A 17,756-nucleotide genomic window follows, 5' to 3' on the forward strand; every position below is an offset into this window, starting at 1 on the left:
CTTCTGTGTCAACCTTTTTTTTTTCCTCCTAAGTTCTCAGAGTGTTTGAAGAAAAACATGACAACATCACAGTAGAAATGAGAAAAATAAGCATTTTCTAAGAAAAATGTGAAGCTAAGAAATTAATGACTAAATAAAACTAAAAGGTAATAGTTAAAACAATCCAAACAAAAACTGAAAGCTAAAACAGACAGGAAAATAGCTGAAAGGGTAAACCATCAGAAAAGTACCTAAAATTAACAATTGACAGACAAGTAGATAAAAACTAAAATGTTCAAATCTATAGTTTAAAACAAAAACCAGCAAACTAGTGGCTAAAAGCTAAAATCAGCAACACAGCTGCTAGAAGCTAAAACAAAAAGAACAGTAGCTAAAAGCTCATCAAAAATGTGGTCACATTTAACCTGCTTATTACTCTTTTTTACTTTTTTTTTTACTATTTTGTTTTCATTGTACTTTCATTTGTTTTTTTATGTACTTTTATGATCTTACTATTTTATATGTGCTGTAAGCTTTTGTGTGTTTCTGCATTTTACTTCATTTTATTACTTTTTAGGTGTTTTACCATACCTGAATGTGCACCTGTCAATGTGCTAAATACAGCACATTGACAGGGAAAATCCATGTTCTTTAATGTGAAAGGTCCCTTTTAAATAAAACAATAAACCAGCAAAACACTAGCTAAAAGCGACTAAAACTAATAACCAAAAGCTAAAACTTGGGAAACAGTAGCTAAAACGTATGCACATAGATTTTAAGGATTTTGAGAAATATTAGTGGATTTTGTTGAGAAAAACAATGTAAAACAAAGTTTAATATTTCAAAAAGAATAAAAGTTCCAAAAATCAAAAGCCTTAGCTGTAATGTCCTGAATGGCTGAAATAGCTCAAAGTATGCTGAAATAGTCAGTCCAAAAAGAAAAAAAAAAAAAAAACAGGGAAGAAACTACGAACATGAAAACAATAGGGTGAAAACCGATTCAACATTTACACATTACTGATTATCAAAAACACATATATTTTTTAAGCTTTGTCTCCCTAGAGTGTTTTTTGTTTGTATAGGGTTTAGGACCCAGAAAAACTGGTGTTTCTCAAACACGTGTCACTGGTCAGGAGTGGTGTCAGGATAAAGAATGTAAACAGTGAAGAGGAGTCCTCGGACCAAGCTGTGATGACCTCTGCAATCACTCACCGATCAGACGCTACAAGCCAGGGATCGTCAGAAGTTTACAACAAATTTCACCGATGAACTGACGGGGAAGGCAGGTCCAGAAGGATGGGGGGTGGAGGAGAACAGGGAAAAGTGCTTTTTAAGATTTCATTGTCTCCACCCCCCACACTTTGCAGATAAAGGTTGCTGTTGCCAAGGTGACTCGACAGAGAAAGGGAAAGTATCTGGCTGTTTCGCCTGTTCTTGTGCAGGAAGCTCAGAAGCCAGAGGCATAGATAAGATGATTTCAACCTCCCCAACCCCCCTCCTCAGAACAAAACCTGTATGCATGATATACTGCTCTAAATACCTCTGAACACAGGCTGCTGGATTCATCTGAAAGCTGTCTAAATATGCAAAACATGCAGTAATGAGAATGTTCCCCACCAAATTTATTACATGGAGAGAAATGATTTTAAAAAATACAGAGGCATATAGTCAAGAGGAAAAAACTCTTGTTTATTAGCCATGAATTTCACATTGTGAAAAAATGACATGTACAAAATAACGCCATAAAAATAGAAAAGAAACTTTAACATTACGAGAAAAAGAAAAAAAAAAAGAAAAAAGTGATGCACGCTGACAGGTGTTTCTTTTCTGTCTAATTTACATCATTATGTGACACGAGGTACCAGGTTCTGGTCTGAAGCAGCTGGACTTTCGGATAAAACCGGAGATAAGATGAGGGAAAGGGGGAGAACAGGGGAAATGCCACTCAGCAATTAGGTGCAAATTGAAGGGGCATTCACTGCTGGCTGTTGCCAGGGAAACTTGTTTTCGATGGGAAGGAAAACGCTCCTTTCTGATTGGAGGGACTGGAGCCTCTTAGTTCAGTGGTTGGATGTGGTCAACATCATGGAGCCACAATAGTCTCTGTAGAAGTCTTCAAATTCACAATAGTAGGAATTTCTGAGCGGCTGGAGGAGCTGGAACAGATTTTCAGGACTGTTTATCACATGATGTGACACGTAAGTTTATTAAAGTAGGAACATCTGAAACTAAATATACATATTTTGTCAGCAAATAACCTTGAACAGATGGAACATGTTGATGTTCAGGTCATGGAGACAGACACAAGACAAAAACACTAATCAAAGTTTGCAAATCTTTTAAGACATTTGCTGCTTTTTGGTCTACAGGAACTTGCAAATATTCATTTATTTTCTCTTTTTTTTTCCTTGATGTGCACCAGTGACACTATGGTGAAAAGCACTGTGGTGTCTGCCCTTCACAATGCACAGCCTTTTGGACAGAACACTCAACTGAACGGTTAAACAGACGATGGGTCAGGGAGCCATGTTAGAACATGTGACATTCCTCCAGCTGGACCCTGGGACAGCTGAAACCACTCTCAAATTCTTCACCACACCAAGATGTCCCTGGAACCTAATGGGTCACACACTGTAGTTTATTCATTAATAAGTACAGAGTGGGCTGATTTCAGGTACATCCTGACCCAGATTCTGTTTATTTGGGTCAGGACCCTTAGATCATCTGCCTAATTTCATCAGAAATCTGTCAATTTTTACTTTCACTCACTTGGAAATAAATAAAAGCCCCGAAAATATGCCTCTTAGGGGCTGTTCAGATTTGTGGCTAAATTCCATTTTAACTATTGCACTGCAATGGGATATCACTAAATACAGGTGTGAATGACCTCAGCGCACACTGAAAACGCTTCACTGGTAGTCTGGACCACTTTGATCCACATACATTTGGTTTTCTGAACATAATCTGTCCTGATTCTCGATGCAGAACCTACTGAACTACCATCAAAAGCAGCAGAGTTATTACCTGATCGTCTCAGGGCAAAGAAAACGAAAGTCTTCTCAACTGCCTCATGATTAAAGATAATTAAACACTGATTATTGGGAATTTTCAGAAGATATGGCTTTTTTTCTTTTTGATCATTCTGTTTTGTTTTATTTTGTGGCTAAAAGTTTTAATAAAAATGGGTTTTTTTAAATCCTTAATAAAAAGGTCTGCTTTGTCAGAATTCTATTAATCAGAGTGGAGCAGGTTGCAGTGTGGTGAGTTTCTATTTAGTTTAATGTTTGTTCTGATTGCTTTAGAGCTGGTTGGACCTGCTGTGGACACTGCAAGCTATATTGTGTCATGTAAATCACAAGAAAGCAGTCTAAGCAATGTTATGTTGAACTATATTTACCTAATTAAACACAGTGCTGATGTTATGTTCGTGGTGTATTGTTTTACTGTGGTGAATTTTTACAGGTTAAAATCTTCAGTCTGCTCTGACACTGAGCTCTATGAAGTTACTAATCATTATATGCTCCTTCATTTTTCTTATATTGCATCTGTCAGGTAATTAAGCTTATCAAGAGTTAACTACTGCTAAAATTAGATTTAAATGGTTTTGAACTTGAAATTATTAATATTGTTCGGTTGTCTGAATGTCATTTGTCATTTTTACAGAAACATCAGCTGTCACACTGATCTGACAGCTCTCAGTGTGACGTGGCTGTGTGTATCTGCATCCAGGAAGGGTAACTGATCTCAAAAACATTTTGGGGTTCAGATCAACCGGCCAGGTGTGAGTGCATTCAATCAGAGCTGAACACTTGCAATCAAATGACCCACGAGGATTACAAACGACAAGTCTGAACAGCCTCATAAAGAACAAGTTTCTTTGAGAAAAGACTGAAGTGTGCAAAATGCAGCCCACTGAGACCAAATAAAACAACACCTGGCCATGCATGACATAACCCAAACATACATTCACGTATGAACACAGACAGAGAAGAAATAAATATAGAGTTTGACATATTAACATAACAGAGTTATCATATAAATTAAGACTAGATTGCAGCACGTTTAAGAAGAAACAGATCATTTCCCAGTTTGGGTGTTAATGTGACAGCATTTCTGATGAGTCCATGCCGGTTTTACTGAACCACGATGAGTGGACATGCTTTAAAAGGGTTTCAGCTATGACTCAGCAAGTGAGGCGCCACTTTGATCAGAAGAACAGAAGCACAGCCGGTCTTTTACAGCGTTAAGCCTAATGTGGCGGTGTTCCCAATCCAAACACCAAATATGGATCAGGGAAGGCATTAACACATAGCTGCAAAACAGCAAACATGTAAGGCCATGGCCTTGAGGCACCTCAACCCCCTTGGCCACGCACAGATCCGCCCGGATCCTCCTCATCCTCGGCTGGTGTTGATCCTCAACACCTCCTGACTGGCAGTGACAGACAACTGCCAAAACCTTCATAGGAGGAAGGTGAAAAAGGTTTGTTTCTGTGTCCAAAGCACAAATCAGAAACTGCTTAGGTGGTATCTCACTGTTGGAGGCTAGTTGGCAACTCAAAATTGTGAGAAAATAGGTGGAATTTCCGTTGCGGTCTGAATTCAGAGAGTTTGCAACCAAATATCTATTGAGTCGTGCAGCCACGTTTTGAATGGCCAAGTCTTGGAAATCAGCATATTGTCATGTCCACATCTTGCAAAACTGCATTTCTGTCCATGCACATTGTTTTGTAGTTCACCTTTGTCCACATTGTCCTTGCGTCCTCCTTGGCAGCCAACCTACATTTATGATTTAATCAACTGAGGCACACTTAATAATAATATTATTATTTATCAACAGTGTGGATTTTAGACCAGGACATTTGTCTCAGATGTTTTTTTTGTCAGAGGAGAGCTTCCATGCAGGTGTCAAAATACAAATCTAGACATTTTGGAGATGCCCATGACAAAATTCAGATGGGTTTGCGATGCCTGTGAGAGACTTTGTGACTATTTTGAAAGCAAACCAGAGCTTTGAGTGGTCAGTAACAATTCAGAAGCTCTATATGAATACGGTCAATTTATCATTTAGAATTACTGAAACTCATTTGAGGAGGATTTAAGACTCCTGTCACTATTTTGAGAGAAAACTTGATGCACATAATTTTTTGGACAGGTTCAAAACTCAAGCAAAAAGGACTGCAACTAACGCAAGGAAACAGAGAACCACATTGTGAGGCATTCTGGAGACTCCATCATAAATGCTGTTTGCCAACTAGTCGCAGCTCAGTGAGATACCACCTTTAGAAACACATGTTGGAAAATAATATAAATTGATATAAACAAAGAAAAAAGGGGGAGAATTGCTCCTTCATTTTGCCTTTTTATGAGTCAAATACACTCAGTCAACTGCTTTAGCACAAGTTCCCCCAAAATCAGTCTGAACAGAACATCCATCATGCTATGTTTTTCTTTTTTTTTCTTTTTCTTTTTTTTGTCAGAGAAAACACCCACACAAATAGTCACAAGCCCGTCATGACTAAAGGAGAGGAATGCAGGTGTTTTTTTAGGATGTGTTTGCAGCGTGAATATGCACACAGGTTCAGAGTCCAGGCCTCACAGAACAAGCAGTGGTCCGTTTGCATGAACTTGTGCACGCCTCAGCCTCCGTCTCGCAAACTGAGCGCAGGTATCTGTACATCGCTGCTCGCCGTCTCTTTCAGAGGAAGAGATCGTGTGCTTCTTCTTCGCAGTCAGGAGACCGGGAGATGATGCAAATCAGAGAAATCTGAGGAGAGGAGAGGAGAGGAGAGGAGAGGAGAACGACTGGTTGAGCAGAGGGATAATGAGATGTAATAAGATGCCCCAGAGCAAACAAACCCAAACAAGTTTAAAGGTGACTTATTAATAATCCAAAGTACATGAACAGAGGAGGACTAAAAGTAAAACAATAACAAACATTTGAGGAGATAAAAATATCCAATTTAAAGCAGATTATCCTTTTCTTTTAAGTTTTGTGACTTGTTTCTCCATTTTTTAAAGATTTTGGGTACATAAAATAAAAACAACTGTACAACAATGATACCAACAAGTATAATAAATAAATCTGCTTATGATTTTAATCACACAATAAGTGTTATCTGATGTCCCTGTTAGCCAACTACACTACACATCTGAGTGCACTTTACTTTCCTGTTTTAAATTATTTATTATCACCTGGCTGCCATGAAAGGTGTCCAATCATGTATATCCTTCTGTGCGTGTGTTTGGGTGTTTGTCTGTTAGCAACATATCTCATCAACCCCTGAAAGGGCTTTAATGAAATTCTCAGAAAGTAATCGTTGGATATACATATACAGCTGATTCACTTTTGGAGGTAACCTGATTCAAGATGGTTGCCACAGCTAACTGAACTTAGCAAACACAGAAATGGCTACTACATTTTTAAAGATACCAAGCTAAAACTTGATGTGGTAGTAGCTGAGAGTCATCCTCAACTCTGAGGGTCAACAGATTGTGTGAGGTCTTAGTTAATAGCAATGTTTTAAATAATTAGATTCATCTCTGTTCGACTGTTAGCAAAATATCTGATGAGACAGATTTTGATGAAATTCTCAGAAAGTAACTGTTCTAGCTTTTTTTTCTTTAAATGTTCTATGGTATAAAATAAAGCTTTCTTAGTATAAACAAAAATATTTAGTTAAATGGATTATTTAAATCTAATGGACAAAGAATAGCTTTATTTGTTCAGTAATCAGAATAATCAAATTAACAGAAGTCATTCTGAAACATAACCCTGTTTTCAGGATCAAAATGGTTTGGTGTCAAATGTTTTTGAGAGTGCCATCTGCCCCCATTAAAAAGTTTTTTGAGAGGAAAAAAACTTAAAAGAAGAAAATCTCACACAAGTTGGAATTGTTCTCCTGGGGAAAAAAAACTGAGAGCACTTCTTTTTTCTCTCACAACTTTAGTCTCTTTCTGTGAGGTCTGACAGACTTCCCTTTCCTTTCATTCCTAAACACTCAGCCTTTTTTCCATTCCTCCACATTTGGTCTATTCACCACATTCAGTAAGTGGACTGTCAGTCGCAATGACAGGCAGGCGAACAAAAAACAAATTCAGTATTAAATAAGTGGCAGGATTATTCACTTCACTGAGGTTTGGATCAGAGATAGTTTAAACCTCCAGTCTGCTTTCAGAGACGAGCCACTGAAAAGGAGGGGAATAATAAATCCTAAAATATATTTCATCTTGTGAGGAGAAGTAACATCACAGGGGTGCAAGCAGTGGAGCTGCTCTGAGCCGTCTCCTAGCATTATCAAACAGGAGATGTGCCGAGTCGGACAGCTGAGAAGTCACTCTGCTTTGCTCTTTTTTTTATTCCCAGGAGGCGAGCTCTGCCAGCCGTTTAAAAAGCAATGTGTGGGGGTATCCGTGTGGGGATCGAGTGATGTGATCGTGACTCTGCAGCGAGCAGAAAGATCAGGTTTGCCAGCTAACTACCCATGCTCCACATACGTCTGGCCTATTTATCATCAGAGCGGGAATGCAGGGTTAGAATGAGGCCATTAGGACAGAGATGGAAGCAGAAGAGACTGTTGGGTCTAAAAACAATAAATCTTCAGCGTGAGGCTATCACAGATGTGTGTCTGTGGTGAGAGGTAATCTATTGGAGTACACTTCAGTAATGAACATTGGCAGATTTGGACCAGTTTTTTTAATTATTATTTATCATTGGTATGTTTTTTTCTGGATGTTTGCTGAATAACCCAATTCTCAAGAATGTAAGTACATTTTTAAAACAATGCCTTATTCATATTTAAATCTAAAATAACTTATTTATTTGTCTAAAAACACAAGCAGGAGTAGGTTGTGCTTTCTCTGTAAACAGCATCTGCTTCAATACACCTGTGCTGTACATATAAGAAAACTACACATGTTGTTATTCACAAAGCAAATACAGCTCTAGAATCACAGAACTTAAATTGAGGTTTGGAAACTCTCACAAAGACTTGCGACTATTTTTTAGGGAAAATTTGTTGCAAGTTTTTATATACTTCCCAAATTCAAGCAATAAGACGACAAACATTTCAAGATTTTTTAGAGACTCCCTCGCAAAAGTCGTTCGTAAACTAGTCTCCAACAGTCGCAGCCTTGTCAGATACTAGATTTATACTCTCACTTCCCCTGCTGTCACTCCTCTCAGTCACCTCTTCTTGTAACTCATAATGAATGGTTTATCTAAACGTGTGAGTCGAAAGCTACCCCTCTTCGTACCCTGTGTAAAGACCAGAACCTCATCAAAGGAGGGCGACAGAGTGGATTAACCTCGCCAGGGTTTTGCAGCACGCTGCCGCTCAATTGTCTAATTGGCAGCCCACTTTTTTCCCCACTCAGAGAGACTCCCCCCACAGGAGCCATAAAAGTATCCTATTCTTTTTCAATTACCTTCTCTCTTCTTCCGCCTCTCCCCGTAGCCTCAGAGCTCACTGAGCTAACTTTCAGAAACCTTGATCAATTTTTCTCTGCAGGTCTACCCTCCTTCTGATCTTCTTTTACTCAACAGTTCCGGTTTACGAATAGAATCAAAGTGGTTTGGTTTGAAATGATTCAAAAACCAACAGCACTATTAGAGACGTGAGGTGTTGATCTTACCAAACAGAGAGGATGCAGATCGACAGTTTGTGATTCAAGCTGGCAGATGTTTCCATGTGCTGACAAAAGCGGTAGGAATGAGCGAGTATGGAACCGTTGTGATGCTGTTCCATGCATCAAGCGTGGGGTCGTAGCAGTCCAGAGTTTTACACCGCTGTGTGCCAAAGTATCCGCCCACTACGTACAGTTTGTTTCCCGATGCTACAGCTTGGCAGCTCATCCTCTTGGCAGTCACGTCACCCACTTTAGTCCACTGGTAGTTCTCACTGCTGAACTTATAGGCAGAACAGGCTGAGAACTCTGTGTCGCCACCCATGACAAAGATCTGGTTTCCCAGAACAGCAGCAGCTGTGTAACGCCACGGTTGGGGGCAAGATGCTGGCACAGTCCACCGGTTCTCCTGTGGATCGTAGCACTGCACCTTGGGGAGTTTGTCGTGGGTGACACTGGTGCCTCCGAAGGCAAACAACTTAAGCTTTACGCTGACCACTGCTGCATTGCTCACACCCTCTCTGAGGGGTGCCACCATAGTCCACTTGTTGGCCACCGGGTCGAACTGCTCCACCTGTTTGAGTGAGACAGATGGAGAGGCTGGGAGACAGCCAGTGGCTGCAGTGTGTCCTCCCACAACGTAGAGGCAGTGTTTGAGCTCAGCAGAGCCGTGACCGAACCTGGCAATGAGCATGGGCGCTGCCTTCGACCACTCCTCATGAACGGTGTCGTAGACCCAGACATCTTTGGACACGCCGTTCTCCGAGCCTCTCCCACCAGTGATGTACACTTTACAACCAATGGCACAGGCGCTGAACTCCTTCCTGGGACTGGGGATGTCAGCTTTTGGGATTATCTCTTTGGCCTTCTGATCCACCAGGTACAACTTATCACACATGAAAGTCTGCCCGCCAAGAAGAAAGAGAGCGTGGCTGGTTTTTCTTGGTCGAGCACAAGGACTATTGACAACACCGTCATTCTGGAGGATCTTCAGCTTACAGCGGATAGCTTCATCTACCAGTTCCTTGCTCTTTGCCTGGGCGTTGATCAGCTCTTCTGTTGAAACGTTCTCCATCAGGAAGATGGCCGGTAGCAGAGCAAGGCGGACTGTTCTCAGGAGCTCTGGAAGATGACAGTGCCTCCTCTCTAAGTCATAGTTGATCCAATTAAGAGCAGCTTCATAGACTAGTCTCTCGTCTTCTGTCTCAAGCTCCTCGTGTGATAAAAGCTGCACTACCATATCTTTGGGCAGTTGGAGGAAGTCCTCTGTCTTGCAAATGGCAGGGAAGTTGCTCAGACACATGCCCCAGGAGAGCTCTGACAGCTTTGTACACTGGTGGGCGTCAGACAGCAACAGCATGCCGAGACAGTTGGACGGGTGAAGATTCCTTTCCAAGAATTCAGCGCAGGCATCACGGATGTCCTGAAACTCCAGCATGTCCCCGGCCTCCAGCAGTGACTCTGCATTCTCCTCGTTGATAACCACTCGTGACGAGTACGCATAATCGAGCAGGAGCTCTAAAACCTCCGGATGGATGGAGTCTCGGAAGTCCACCTCACTGGCCTGGCTCTCCCTTAGTCCACCGCTAAACATGGCCTCGAAGTAGCGGCTGCACGCAGCCAACACGGCTCGATGGCAAGGGAAAGAGCGGCTGCCAGCATGAAGGAGGACGTCCGTAAAAAGCCTCTGCTGCCGTAGGGCGTTGAGGTGCATGAGGACGCTGTCGGCGTAGGAGGACTTGTGAAAAAGGTAGATGTTCATGGAGCCGGTGCTGGCTCTGGATTTTCGGTTCTCGTGGACACACACAGACATTTTCATTGAATCCTGAAATGAAGAAGAAAAGAAAGGAAAGAATTCTTTATTCATCTGATCAATAACAATCCACGAGGAATGAGGTCTGAAACACACCATTAATCTTCTTTTACAACACAGCAGATGTCATTTTTTACCTTTTCAATAAACCCACTAATTGTTGTTGAAAATGAGGCTAAATTGTGTTTTTAGAAACTAGATCATTTATCTTCATGGTTAGTCATGAAGCACATATTAATCAGCTGGTAAAATGGGACTAATTTGCCTAACAAATTTCATTCTGAGCAGTGACTGCTTCACATGGAAACACTGGGATGCTGAAGCAGAAAGATTGAGTCGTTCTGTGCAAAGAGGCAGAAAGAGATGCATAACGTGAATTTTCTAAAGAAAGAATTACAACACTCACCAAGAGAAATAAAACAAAGAAATGGATTAAGTGAAGAAAAACGACAAAAGTGCATTCATCTTGTGACTATGAGGACCAAGGGATAACTTGTCTTCCTCCGAGTCTTCAGCTTCGAGCAGCAATAATCCTCCATTTTCAGAGATCATGTGATTTACAAAAAAGTGTCATTTTGCAGAGAACTCTTTAGGAACAGAGGAAACAGACAATAGTTCTCTATTTGTCCTCCAAAACAAAATCCCACCTCCCATCTTCAGTGTCTCCAGCCTTTAAGTTCACTGTCATTCCTTATTTTCAAACCTCTCATCTTGTTTTTGATGTATAGAAGTACTGAGTGGGAAGTCGTGAATTCATCAATTTTAAAACAATTGTTTGACTCAGTATTTTAAAGTGGTTTTTTTTTTATTCTCATCACTGAAGGTGGCAGGGTGATTATGTATTTGACCGTATCTGTGAGTGTGTGTGTGTGTGTGTGTATTTGACTGTCTGTTAACAAAATTTTTCATGAACCACTGGATTAGAAAGTACTAATTGGACATACATCTACAACCGATTACTTCTGGAGTCACCATTCAAAAGGGCTGTGACAGCAAAGCAACCTCAGCAAATGCAAAAATAACTATAGTTCAGTCCATATGGAGCTAAGGTTTGCTGTTGTGGTAGGTGAGAGTCATTAACAACACATTCTCTGAGCACTACATCTTTGCTTAAAACTTTGGCCTTAATTTCCAGAGCCATCTTAGTTTGTCTGTTCACAAAATATCTCATGAATCACTGGATAGATTTTAGTTAACCCCCTGAAAAGTAATCATTGAATTTACATCTACAACTCATTAACTTTTGGAGTCAATCTGAATGAAGATGGCTTCCACAGCTAATCAGCAGTAGCCAAGACAAAAACAGCTACATCAGTAATAAATTTAAAGATCCTGAGCTAAAATTTGCTGTAGTAGCTGAGACTTGTCAAAAATATTGTCTGAGCAGTAACGCATCTTAAGAAATCTCGTAATATCATGCAAAACATAATTTACAAAGTTTGACCAAATGGTTGTAACTCTGTCATTTCATTTTAGCATTTTAATTGTGAAAACACATTTTAATATGGTTGTAGCTTCCTTATTGACAGCAAACAGCTGCAGCCTGTGGTGGGTTTATAACCTGACAGTTACTGCGAATTCCAAAGATTCCAGAGACTGAAGGCAAAGGCGCTTTAGAAATATCCATAAAACCTTTCCAAAACAACCAAATTAAATCTGACTGTGTGGATACCTGATGGATTTTCACCCTGAGAGTTCAAAAGTCCTCGTGTGTCATCAGTGATTCCTCTCTAACTGAGCTACAGAGGGGAGAGGACAGTTTCCATTTTCTATAAGTTGCATCAGCTGCCGAAAACCCCTCAGAACGCAGAGAAAAGGAAATGGAGCTTGTAGGAACACAGGCGCGAAACGGGAGGATTTCTGATTAACTATGTCACTTATACCTTTCACTTTATGTCTCACTTTGAACTTTTCCTTTGAAGTTCATGATGCACAAAGAAAGCAATTTTACATTTTCAGCCGTGAATATTCTGTTTTAATCAAGTTTTTATTAACCACACACCTTCCAAGAGCATATTAAAACCCGCTCAATAAAACAGAGTCATGCACTGTGGCTTTGAACCTAAATTTACATATTATTATTTGCATGTAAAACATAGCACTGCTGTGTTGAAGTGCAGCCTTCCATTGTCAGTAAAACACCTTGTTTCATTATTCAAATCTTATTTGGACTGGTGACATAATTAAACAAGCCAAAATAAATAGTTTTTAAAACAGCTAGCATATCCTTCATGACAGTAAAACGACCCGTTTTAAATCTGTATAGCTCGCCAAGTGTTCTCATTATCATCAAAGGAGTCATGTTGTTATTTGTCAGAAGTTTATGAAACATAAAACCACCCGCAAACTTTGCTCAACAAGATTTATTGCATTCCAGCAGAGACAAACGAGTTATTCGTCATCTGGCGTATGCTCTAATGAGAAGATCCTTTCATGGTCTCTCACCTGCTCTCACACACACCCGCGCACAGGACATTGTACTGACTTCCATCCATATAGCCTATATATATGTATATATATATACATATATATATGTAGCCTAACCCAGACCCTAAAGGTAGTATCTGACTGGGGTGTGACTGTTGGAGACTAAAATCTGCCTTGCTTCATTTCAACAGTGTACTCCAGTAAATAATATCATAAAAGGTGGGTACAAAGTTGGCCGAGGTGGACACAAATGGGCATAGGTGGGCAACAAAGCAATGTGTATGCACATAATATTGTTTAACAAGCTGTGCACATGAAAATAGGCTGTGATTTTTAAATACTGTCAGTGCAAAATGAGGCCACATGGCTTGGTGGTCACAAACACAGAATTCAGTAAGTATGCAACCGGACATTCACCTATTTTCCTCACAATTCTGAGTTGTCTACTAGTCTCCAACAGTCACAGGTCCAGTGAGATACTAATCTAACCCAAAAACTATGTTAGGGCAAGACATTGGTGCCTATAAGACCACTGGTCCTGAAAGGTTAGGTGTTTATACCAGAAAAGGTCCTAAAAAAGGTAACACATACTGCACACGCACACGCACACGCACACGCACACGCACACGCACACGCACACACGGCAGCTCTGGTTTTCTAATTGTAAGTTGTAAGTTGCTTGATTGGAGTAAGTGATCCTAATGAGTCAGGGACTTAATTAGAGAGCTTCTGCATATGTTATTAATCAGTATTTTAATAAATCTGTCTCTCAGCATTTCAGGACTGAGGCCCAGTTGCTGATTAGTAGAAAAACAAGCTCAGTATGAGCTCAGTCAGACAATCTCTGGTGAAATGAACAATACGAATCATAGTGAATAATAACATTTGTTCGTGTTTTAAGAACAAACATGAAATACCCCAGAGTCGTTCTGCCAAGGACCGAACTCATTTTGCTTTTCTTTTATATTGGTTTTATTATTTTAAATGCTTTTGAGTTTTATTATAGCCATTCTGTGTCATTTTGTGGTAATTTATTTAGTTTTTGTTGTCGTTTTGTTTTTCTTTGCAATCACTTTGTCTGTTTATTATTGTTTTTGTCTCATTTTTTCTGATTTAATTTAATAGCTATATTTGTTTCTGGTTATTTTGTGCCTAAATATTTTGTTCGGTTTTTTTTTTTGGTGTGTGTGGTGGGGTGGGGGGGGAGCTGTCTGAATTAAACTTAAGTGAGTTTTTTTGTGGTCCTATTCTTTGGTTGATATGTCACTTATATTAGTCATTTTTGAATAATTAAGGTAAACATTTTAAGTTTTGTCCCATATTTTGGTCCTTTTGCCAACTTTTCTAACCAATCTTCATCTAGTTATCCAGTATTGTACTGGGCTGCATGTCCAAAACATCTTGACTCGTTCACGGGGGTTATTTACTGTTATTTTGTCTGATTTGGGTTATCATGAATTTATTTTGTGACTCCTTGTGCATCTTAATTTGAGTGTCATCCATCCATCCATCCATCCATCCATTTTCTTTACCCGCTTCTCCATTGCAGGTGGCAAGGAGCTGGCGCCTATCATTTCAGTCTCATATTCTGAGGTAAAAGCAGGACCTCTTTGGATCACTCAGGATGGATGTTAGTTCAAGGTGTGAATGGGGGGGAGAGAAAGAATAAAATAAATTCTGCATCACTATTATAGCTAACAGAAGCATAAATGACACATAAATATCACTTTTATGACCCTTTGACCAAACAATTCGTGGTTTGAGTTTTAACTTCCACAGCAAAGTCATTTCCTGTCATGCCTGACTTGTCCGAAATACCAACAGTTTAGAGTGGAGTCCAAAGAACAGTTCATCTACATTTTATTCTCCTCTCATCATTTTATTAGCATCCTGACTCATCGGGAGGATCCGCTTGAATTATAAAAGGTTTAATTTGAATAAATGAATAAATGTGTTTACTCATTTATGCAAACAGTGAAAGGGAAGGCAAATGAGTGGAGAGCAGTAAACCACTTTTACCAGTCAAACAATAAACCCTGGATTAAAGCCTGATCACTCAGAGAAATACATGTTTAAAGATGAATATACTTGGTTACAGATTGGTTCAAATCTTCTATTTATCCCTAAAGGTTATTTAATGTGGTGGAACAGTGGGCCAGTGGTTAGAGCTGTCACCTCCCAGCAATGTTGGGACCTTTCTGGGTAGAGTTTGCACGTTTTCCTTGTGCTCACGCGGGTTTATTCCAGTTAGGTTAACTGGTAACTCTAAATTGTCCCTAGGTGTGAGTGAGAGAGTGAATGGTTGTTTGTCTCATTTGTCTCTATGTGTCCCTGTGATGGACTGGAGACCTGTCCAGGGTGTCCCCCGCCTCTCGCAGTGACTGCTGGAGATAGGCACCAGCTCCCCACGACCAAGAAAGGAGCACAGAGTAAAGAAAATGGATGGATGGATGGTTGTTTAATGTTGAAGCACCTATCAAAGCACAAACCTGAACCAGGTTTTTTTCTTTTAATGAACAACAATTGAAATGGTCTAAATGCAGATTATTACCTGTTGCTCAGATTAACATCACATTCACGAATACAAAAAACATTTCACACCCTCGGTGTGACAAACCTCCTGACATGAATGAATGAAAAGTAAATTCTATACATAAATTAATGAATTAACAATTAGGACCTTACTGAGAACTAACTGACTGTCAGCTGTATTTCTTCCCTAATGGAGAGAGAAAAAAAAATCAATATAGAATAAAATTTGCATCTTCACTAGCCACTCTTTTATTGAAAGAAAAAAATAAACAGTTTCAAAGAAAGCAAATTAATGATGATTTGTTTGTGATATGTTGTGGAGCCCTTTGCACCTTTAATATTTTAATGTTATTGTAGTTTTCTTTCCAAGTAAAGAAGCCAAAACTACAAAACAAAAGCCTGACTCATTTTTTGGGAAAAAAAGTCTTAAGAAAAAATGCTCTTTGTTTAAGTTAATTTCCAAATTTAAAGGGCTAGAAACTGCTCCACAGTAAGGCTAATGGGAACAGTCGCCATAGTCAACATCATCGATTGGAATAATATGTCAATACAAAATTTTTACGACTTTAGCTTTAAATTTCATGAAAGCATCAACTGTAAAAACAACAGTTTTTCTCCGCACCTCCAGTGTGCACTGCATAAGTACCTGTTCGCGTCGCCTAAGCTGCAGTTTCAAACTGTCATGGAGGGCAAAGCAGAGTTTGCGTCTGTAAAAGTGTCGACTTGAACGAGTAATAAAAAGTGTTTAATGGCTGATGGAGTCTAAAACATGGGAGTACTTCAAATTAGATGACAATAAAAGGGATGCTTGTATGTTAACAGCTAAGGTACTAACATTTAAATCAGACAACTTTTTGTATAATGCAAATAAATATTAAATGCATTTCATATATTATGTGAAAAGCACTGGCTAAGTTACCATAGCATTTGTCAATGTTAAAATCTTCATTATTCCATTTTAAATAGTTATTTTTTAGTATTTGCTTCTCTCCTATTTCTGTGGAAAGTCGTGGGAATCATTTATTCCTGCAAAAGGATTTCTCACTACAGTTTGCTGCAGTTCTTACCAACAGTATCCTCGCAATGTGCTAAATATTCAAGCCTTTTTATTTTTAAACACTTAAATAACAAGAGCTTAATTTTATTTACTTGTCATGTCGGAGTTGGCCCTTTAAACCTCTACTTTGTATCTTTGCAGGTCGTCGTTTAAGTTTTATTTTGTAGGAAACTGTAAATGTCAAAGTTGATTGCAAAAAAATTAAATCAAATGAACAAGAAGATGTGATTTTTTGAGTAAATAATCGATAAATTGGCCGACAGATTATTTGAAATAAAAGTAGTTGATAGTAGCAGCCCCTCTCCATAGTTTTTTTCTAATATGTATGTGAGAATTTAATCTGCCCGACTTCCTGAAAGTTCTGCTCTGTTGGACTCAGTCTCCCTGAGGAGGTTTTGTGGACATTTTGTCCCACTGTGTCCTTCTTTCCAGTGAACAGATTAGAGCTCTACAGGCTGAAGAAATAAATATGTACCAGAGTCAGTCCAACGGCGCAAAGTCTGAGCAGACTCAGGCACAGAACCAGCACCCCCCACCCCCCTGGACCCGATCTGAGGACTGTCTGCAGACTTCAGGCTGTTTCAAATCATTGCCAGGTGCTCACAGCCAAGCGTAGCCACAGGAAGAGGGATGGGGAGGGAGACAACTTCAAAAGTAAACACCAGGCTTGCTGGTTCTGAACATCTGATGTAGAACAAAGAGCGCAGAGCTGCAGCTATGGGTCTTTGTGTTTGAAGCAGTTTTTACTCCTCAACAGAACCCGATTTCATATAAAACCCCCTCCAACTGGGTCTAAACGTGGATCAGACAAAAAAGACACCGAGGAGAGCAGGGAGAAAGCAGAACACAACATGTAAACAGCGACAAGAAAATAAGAATAATGTCACCAATCAGCTTCCATACACTGCTCGTGTTTGCTGTTCCAGTGTAACAACGCGTTCAGGAGGTCACAACGGGACGAGTATCTGTCAGTTTTTACCTGTTTGTGTGGAAGCAGGAGTTCAACAGTGCCCGCAGGAGCCCTCGGACATGCTGCTGCTGAAAGAGCCACGATGCAGGCTGCGCCCGGAGAGACCAACTCCTGCTCAGTGCCCGAATCCAGGCGCGCGGAGCCGTCACGACCTGGACGTTTTCCTTGCGCAAATCGGCTGCAAAACCCAGAGGTGTTACAGCGCGAGGAAGTGGAGGAAGAGGGGAGCGTTGGTGTGAGCCGGGTTCAGAGGCTCTCCTTCCCCTCCTGCCACTGCCGTTTCTGCTGCTGCTCCGCTCCGGAGTGCCGCTCCTCCGCCTGCGCTCCCACTCAAATCGATGGGTGTGTTTACAG

General features: G+C 40.1%; 1 protein-coding gene across 1 annotated transcript; it reads right to left on the bottom strand.

Moving 5' to 3' along the window:
* Nucleotides 1-1,647: 1,647 nt before the first annotated feature.
* Nucleotides 1,648-17,756, bottom strand: enc1 (ectodermal-neural cortex 1). The gene is made up of 3 exons (XM_017431259.3): nucleotides 17,412-17,756; nucleotides 8,613-10,428; nucleotides 1,648-5,745 (listed from the first exon to the last, which is right to left on the bottom strand). Exon 2 carries the CDS (start codon nucleotides 10,420-10,422, stop codon nucleotides 8,647-8,649), a length of 1,776 nt encoding a protein of 591 aa, XP_017286748.1. The 5' UTR covers nucleotides 10,423-10,428; nucleotides 17,412-17,756; the 3' UTR covers nucleotides 1,648-5,745; nucleotides 8,613-8,646.

Source organism: Kryptolebias marmoratus, linkage group LG14 (genome assembly GCF_001649575.2).
Source record: "Kryptolebias marmoratus isolate JLee-2015 linkage group LG14, ASM164957v2, whole genome shotgun sequence".
In the NCBI taxonomy this organism is placed as follows: Eukaryota; Metazoa; Chordata; class Actinopteri; order Cyprinodontiformes; family Rivulidae; genus Kryptolebias; species Kryptolebias marmoratus.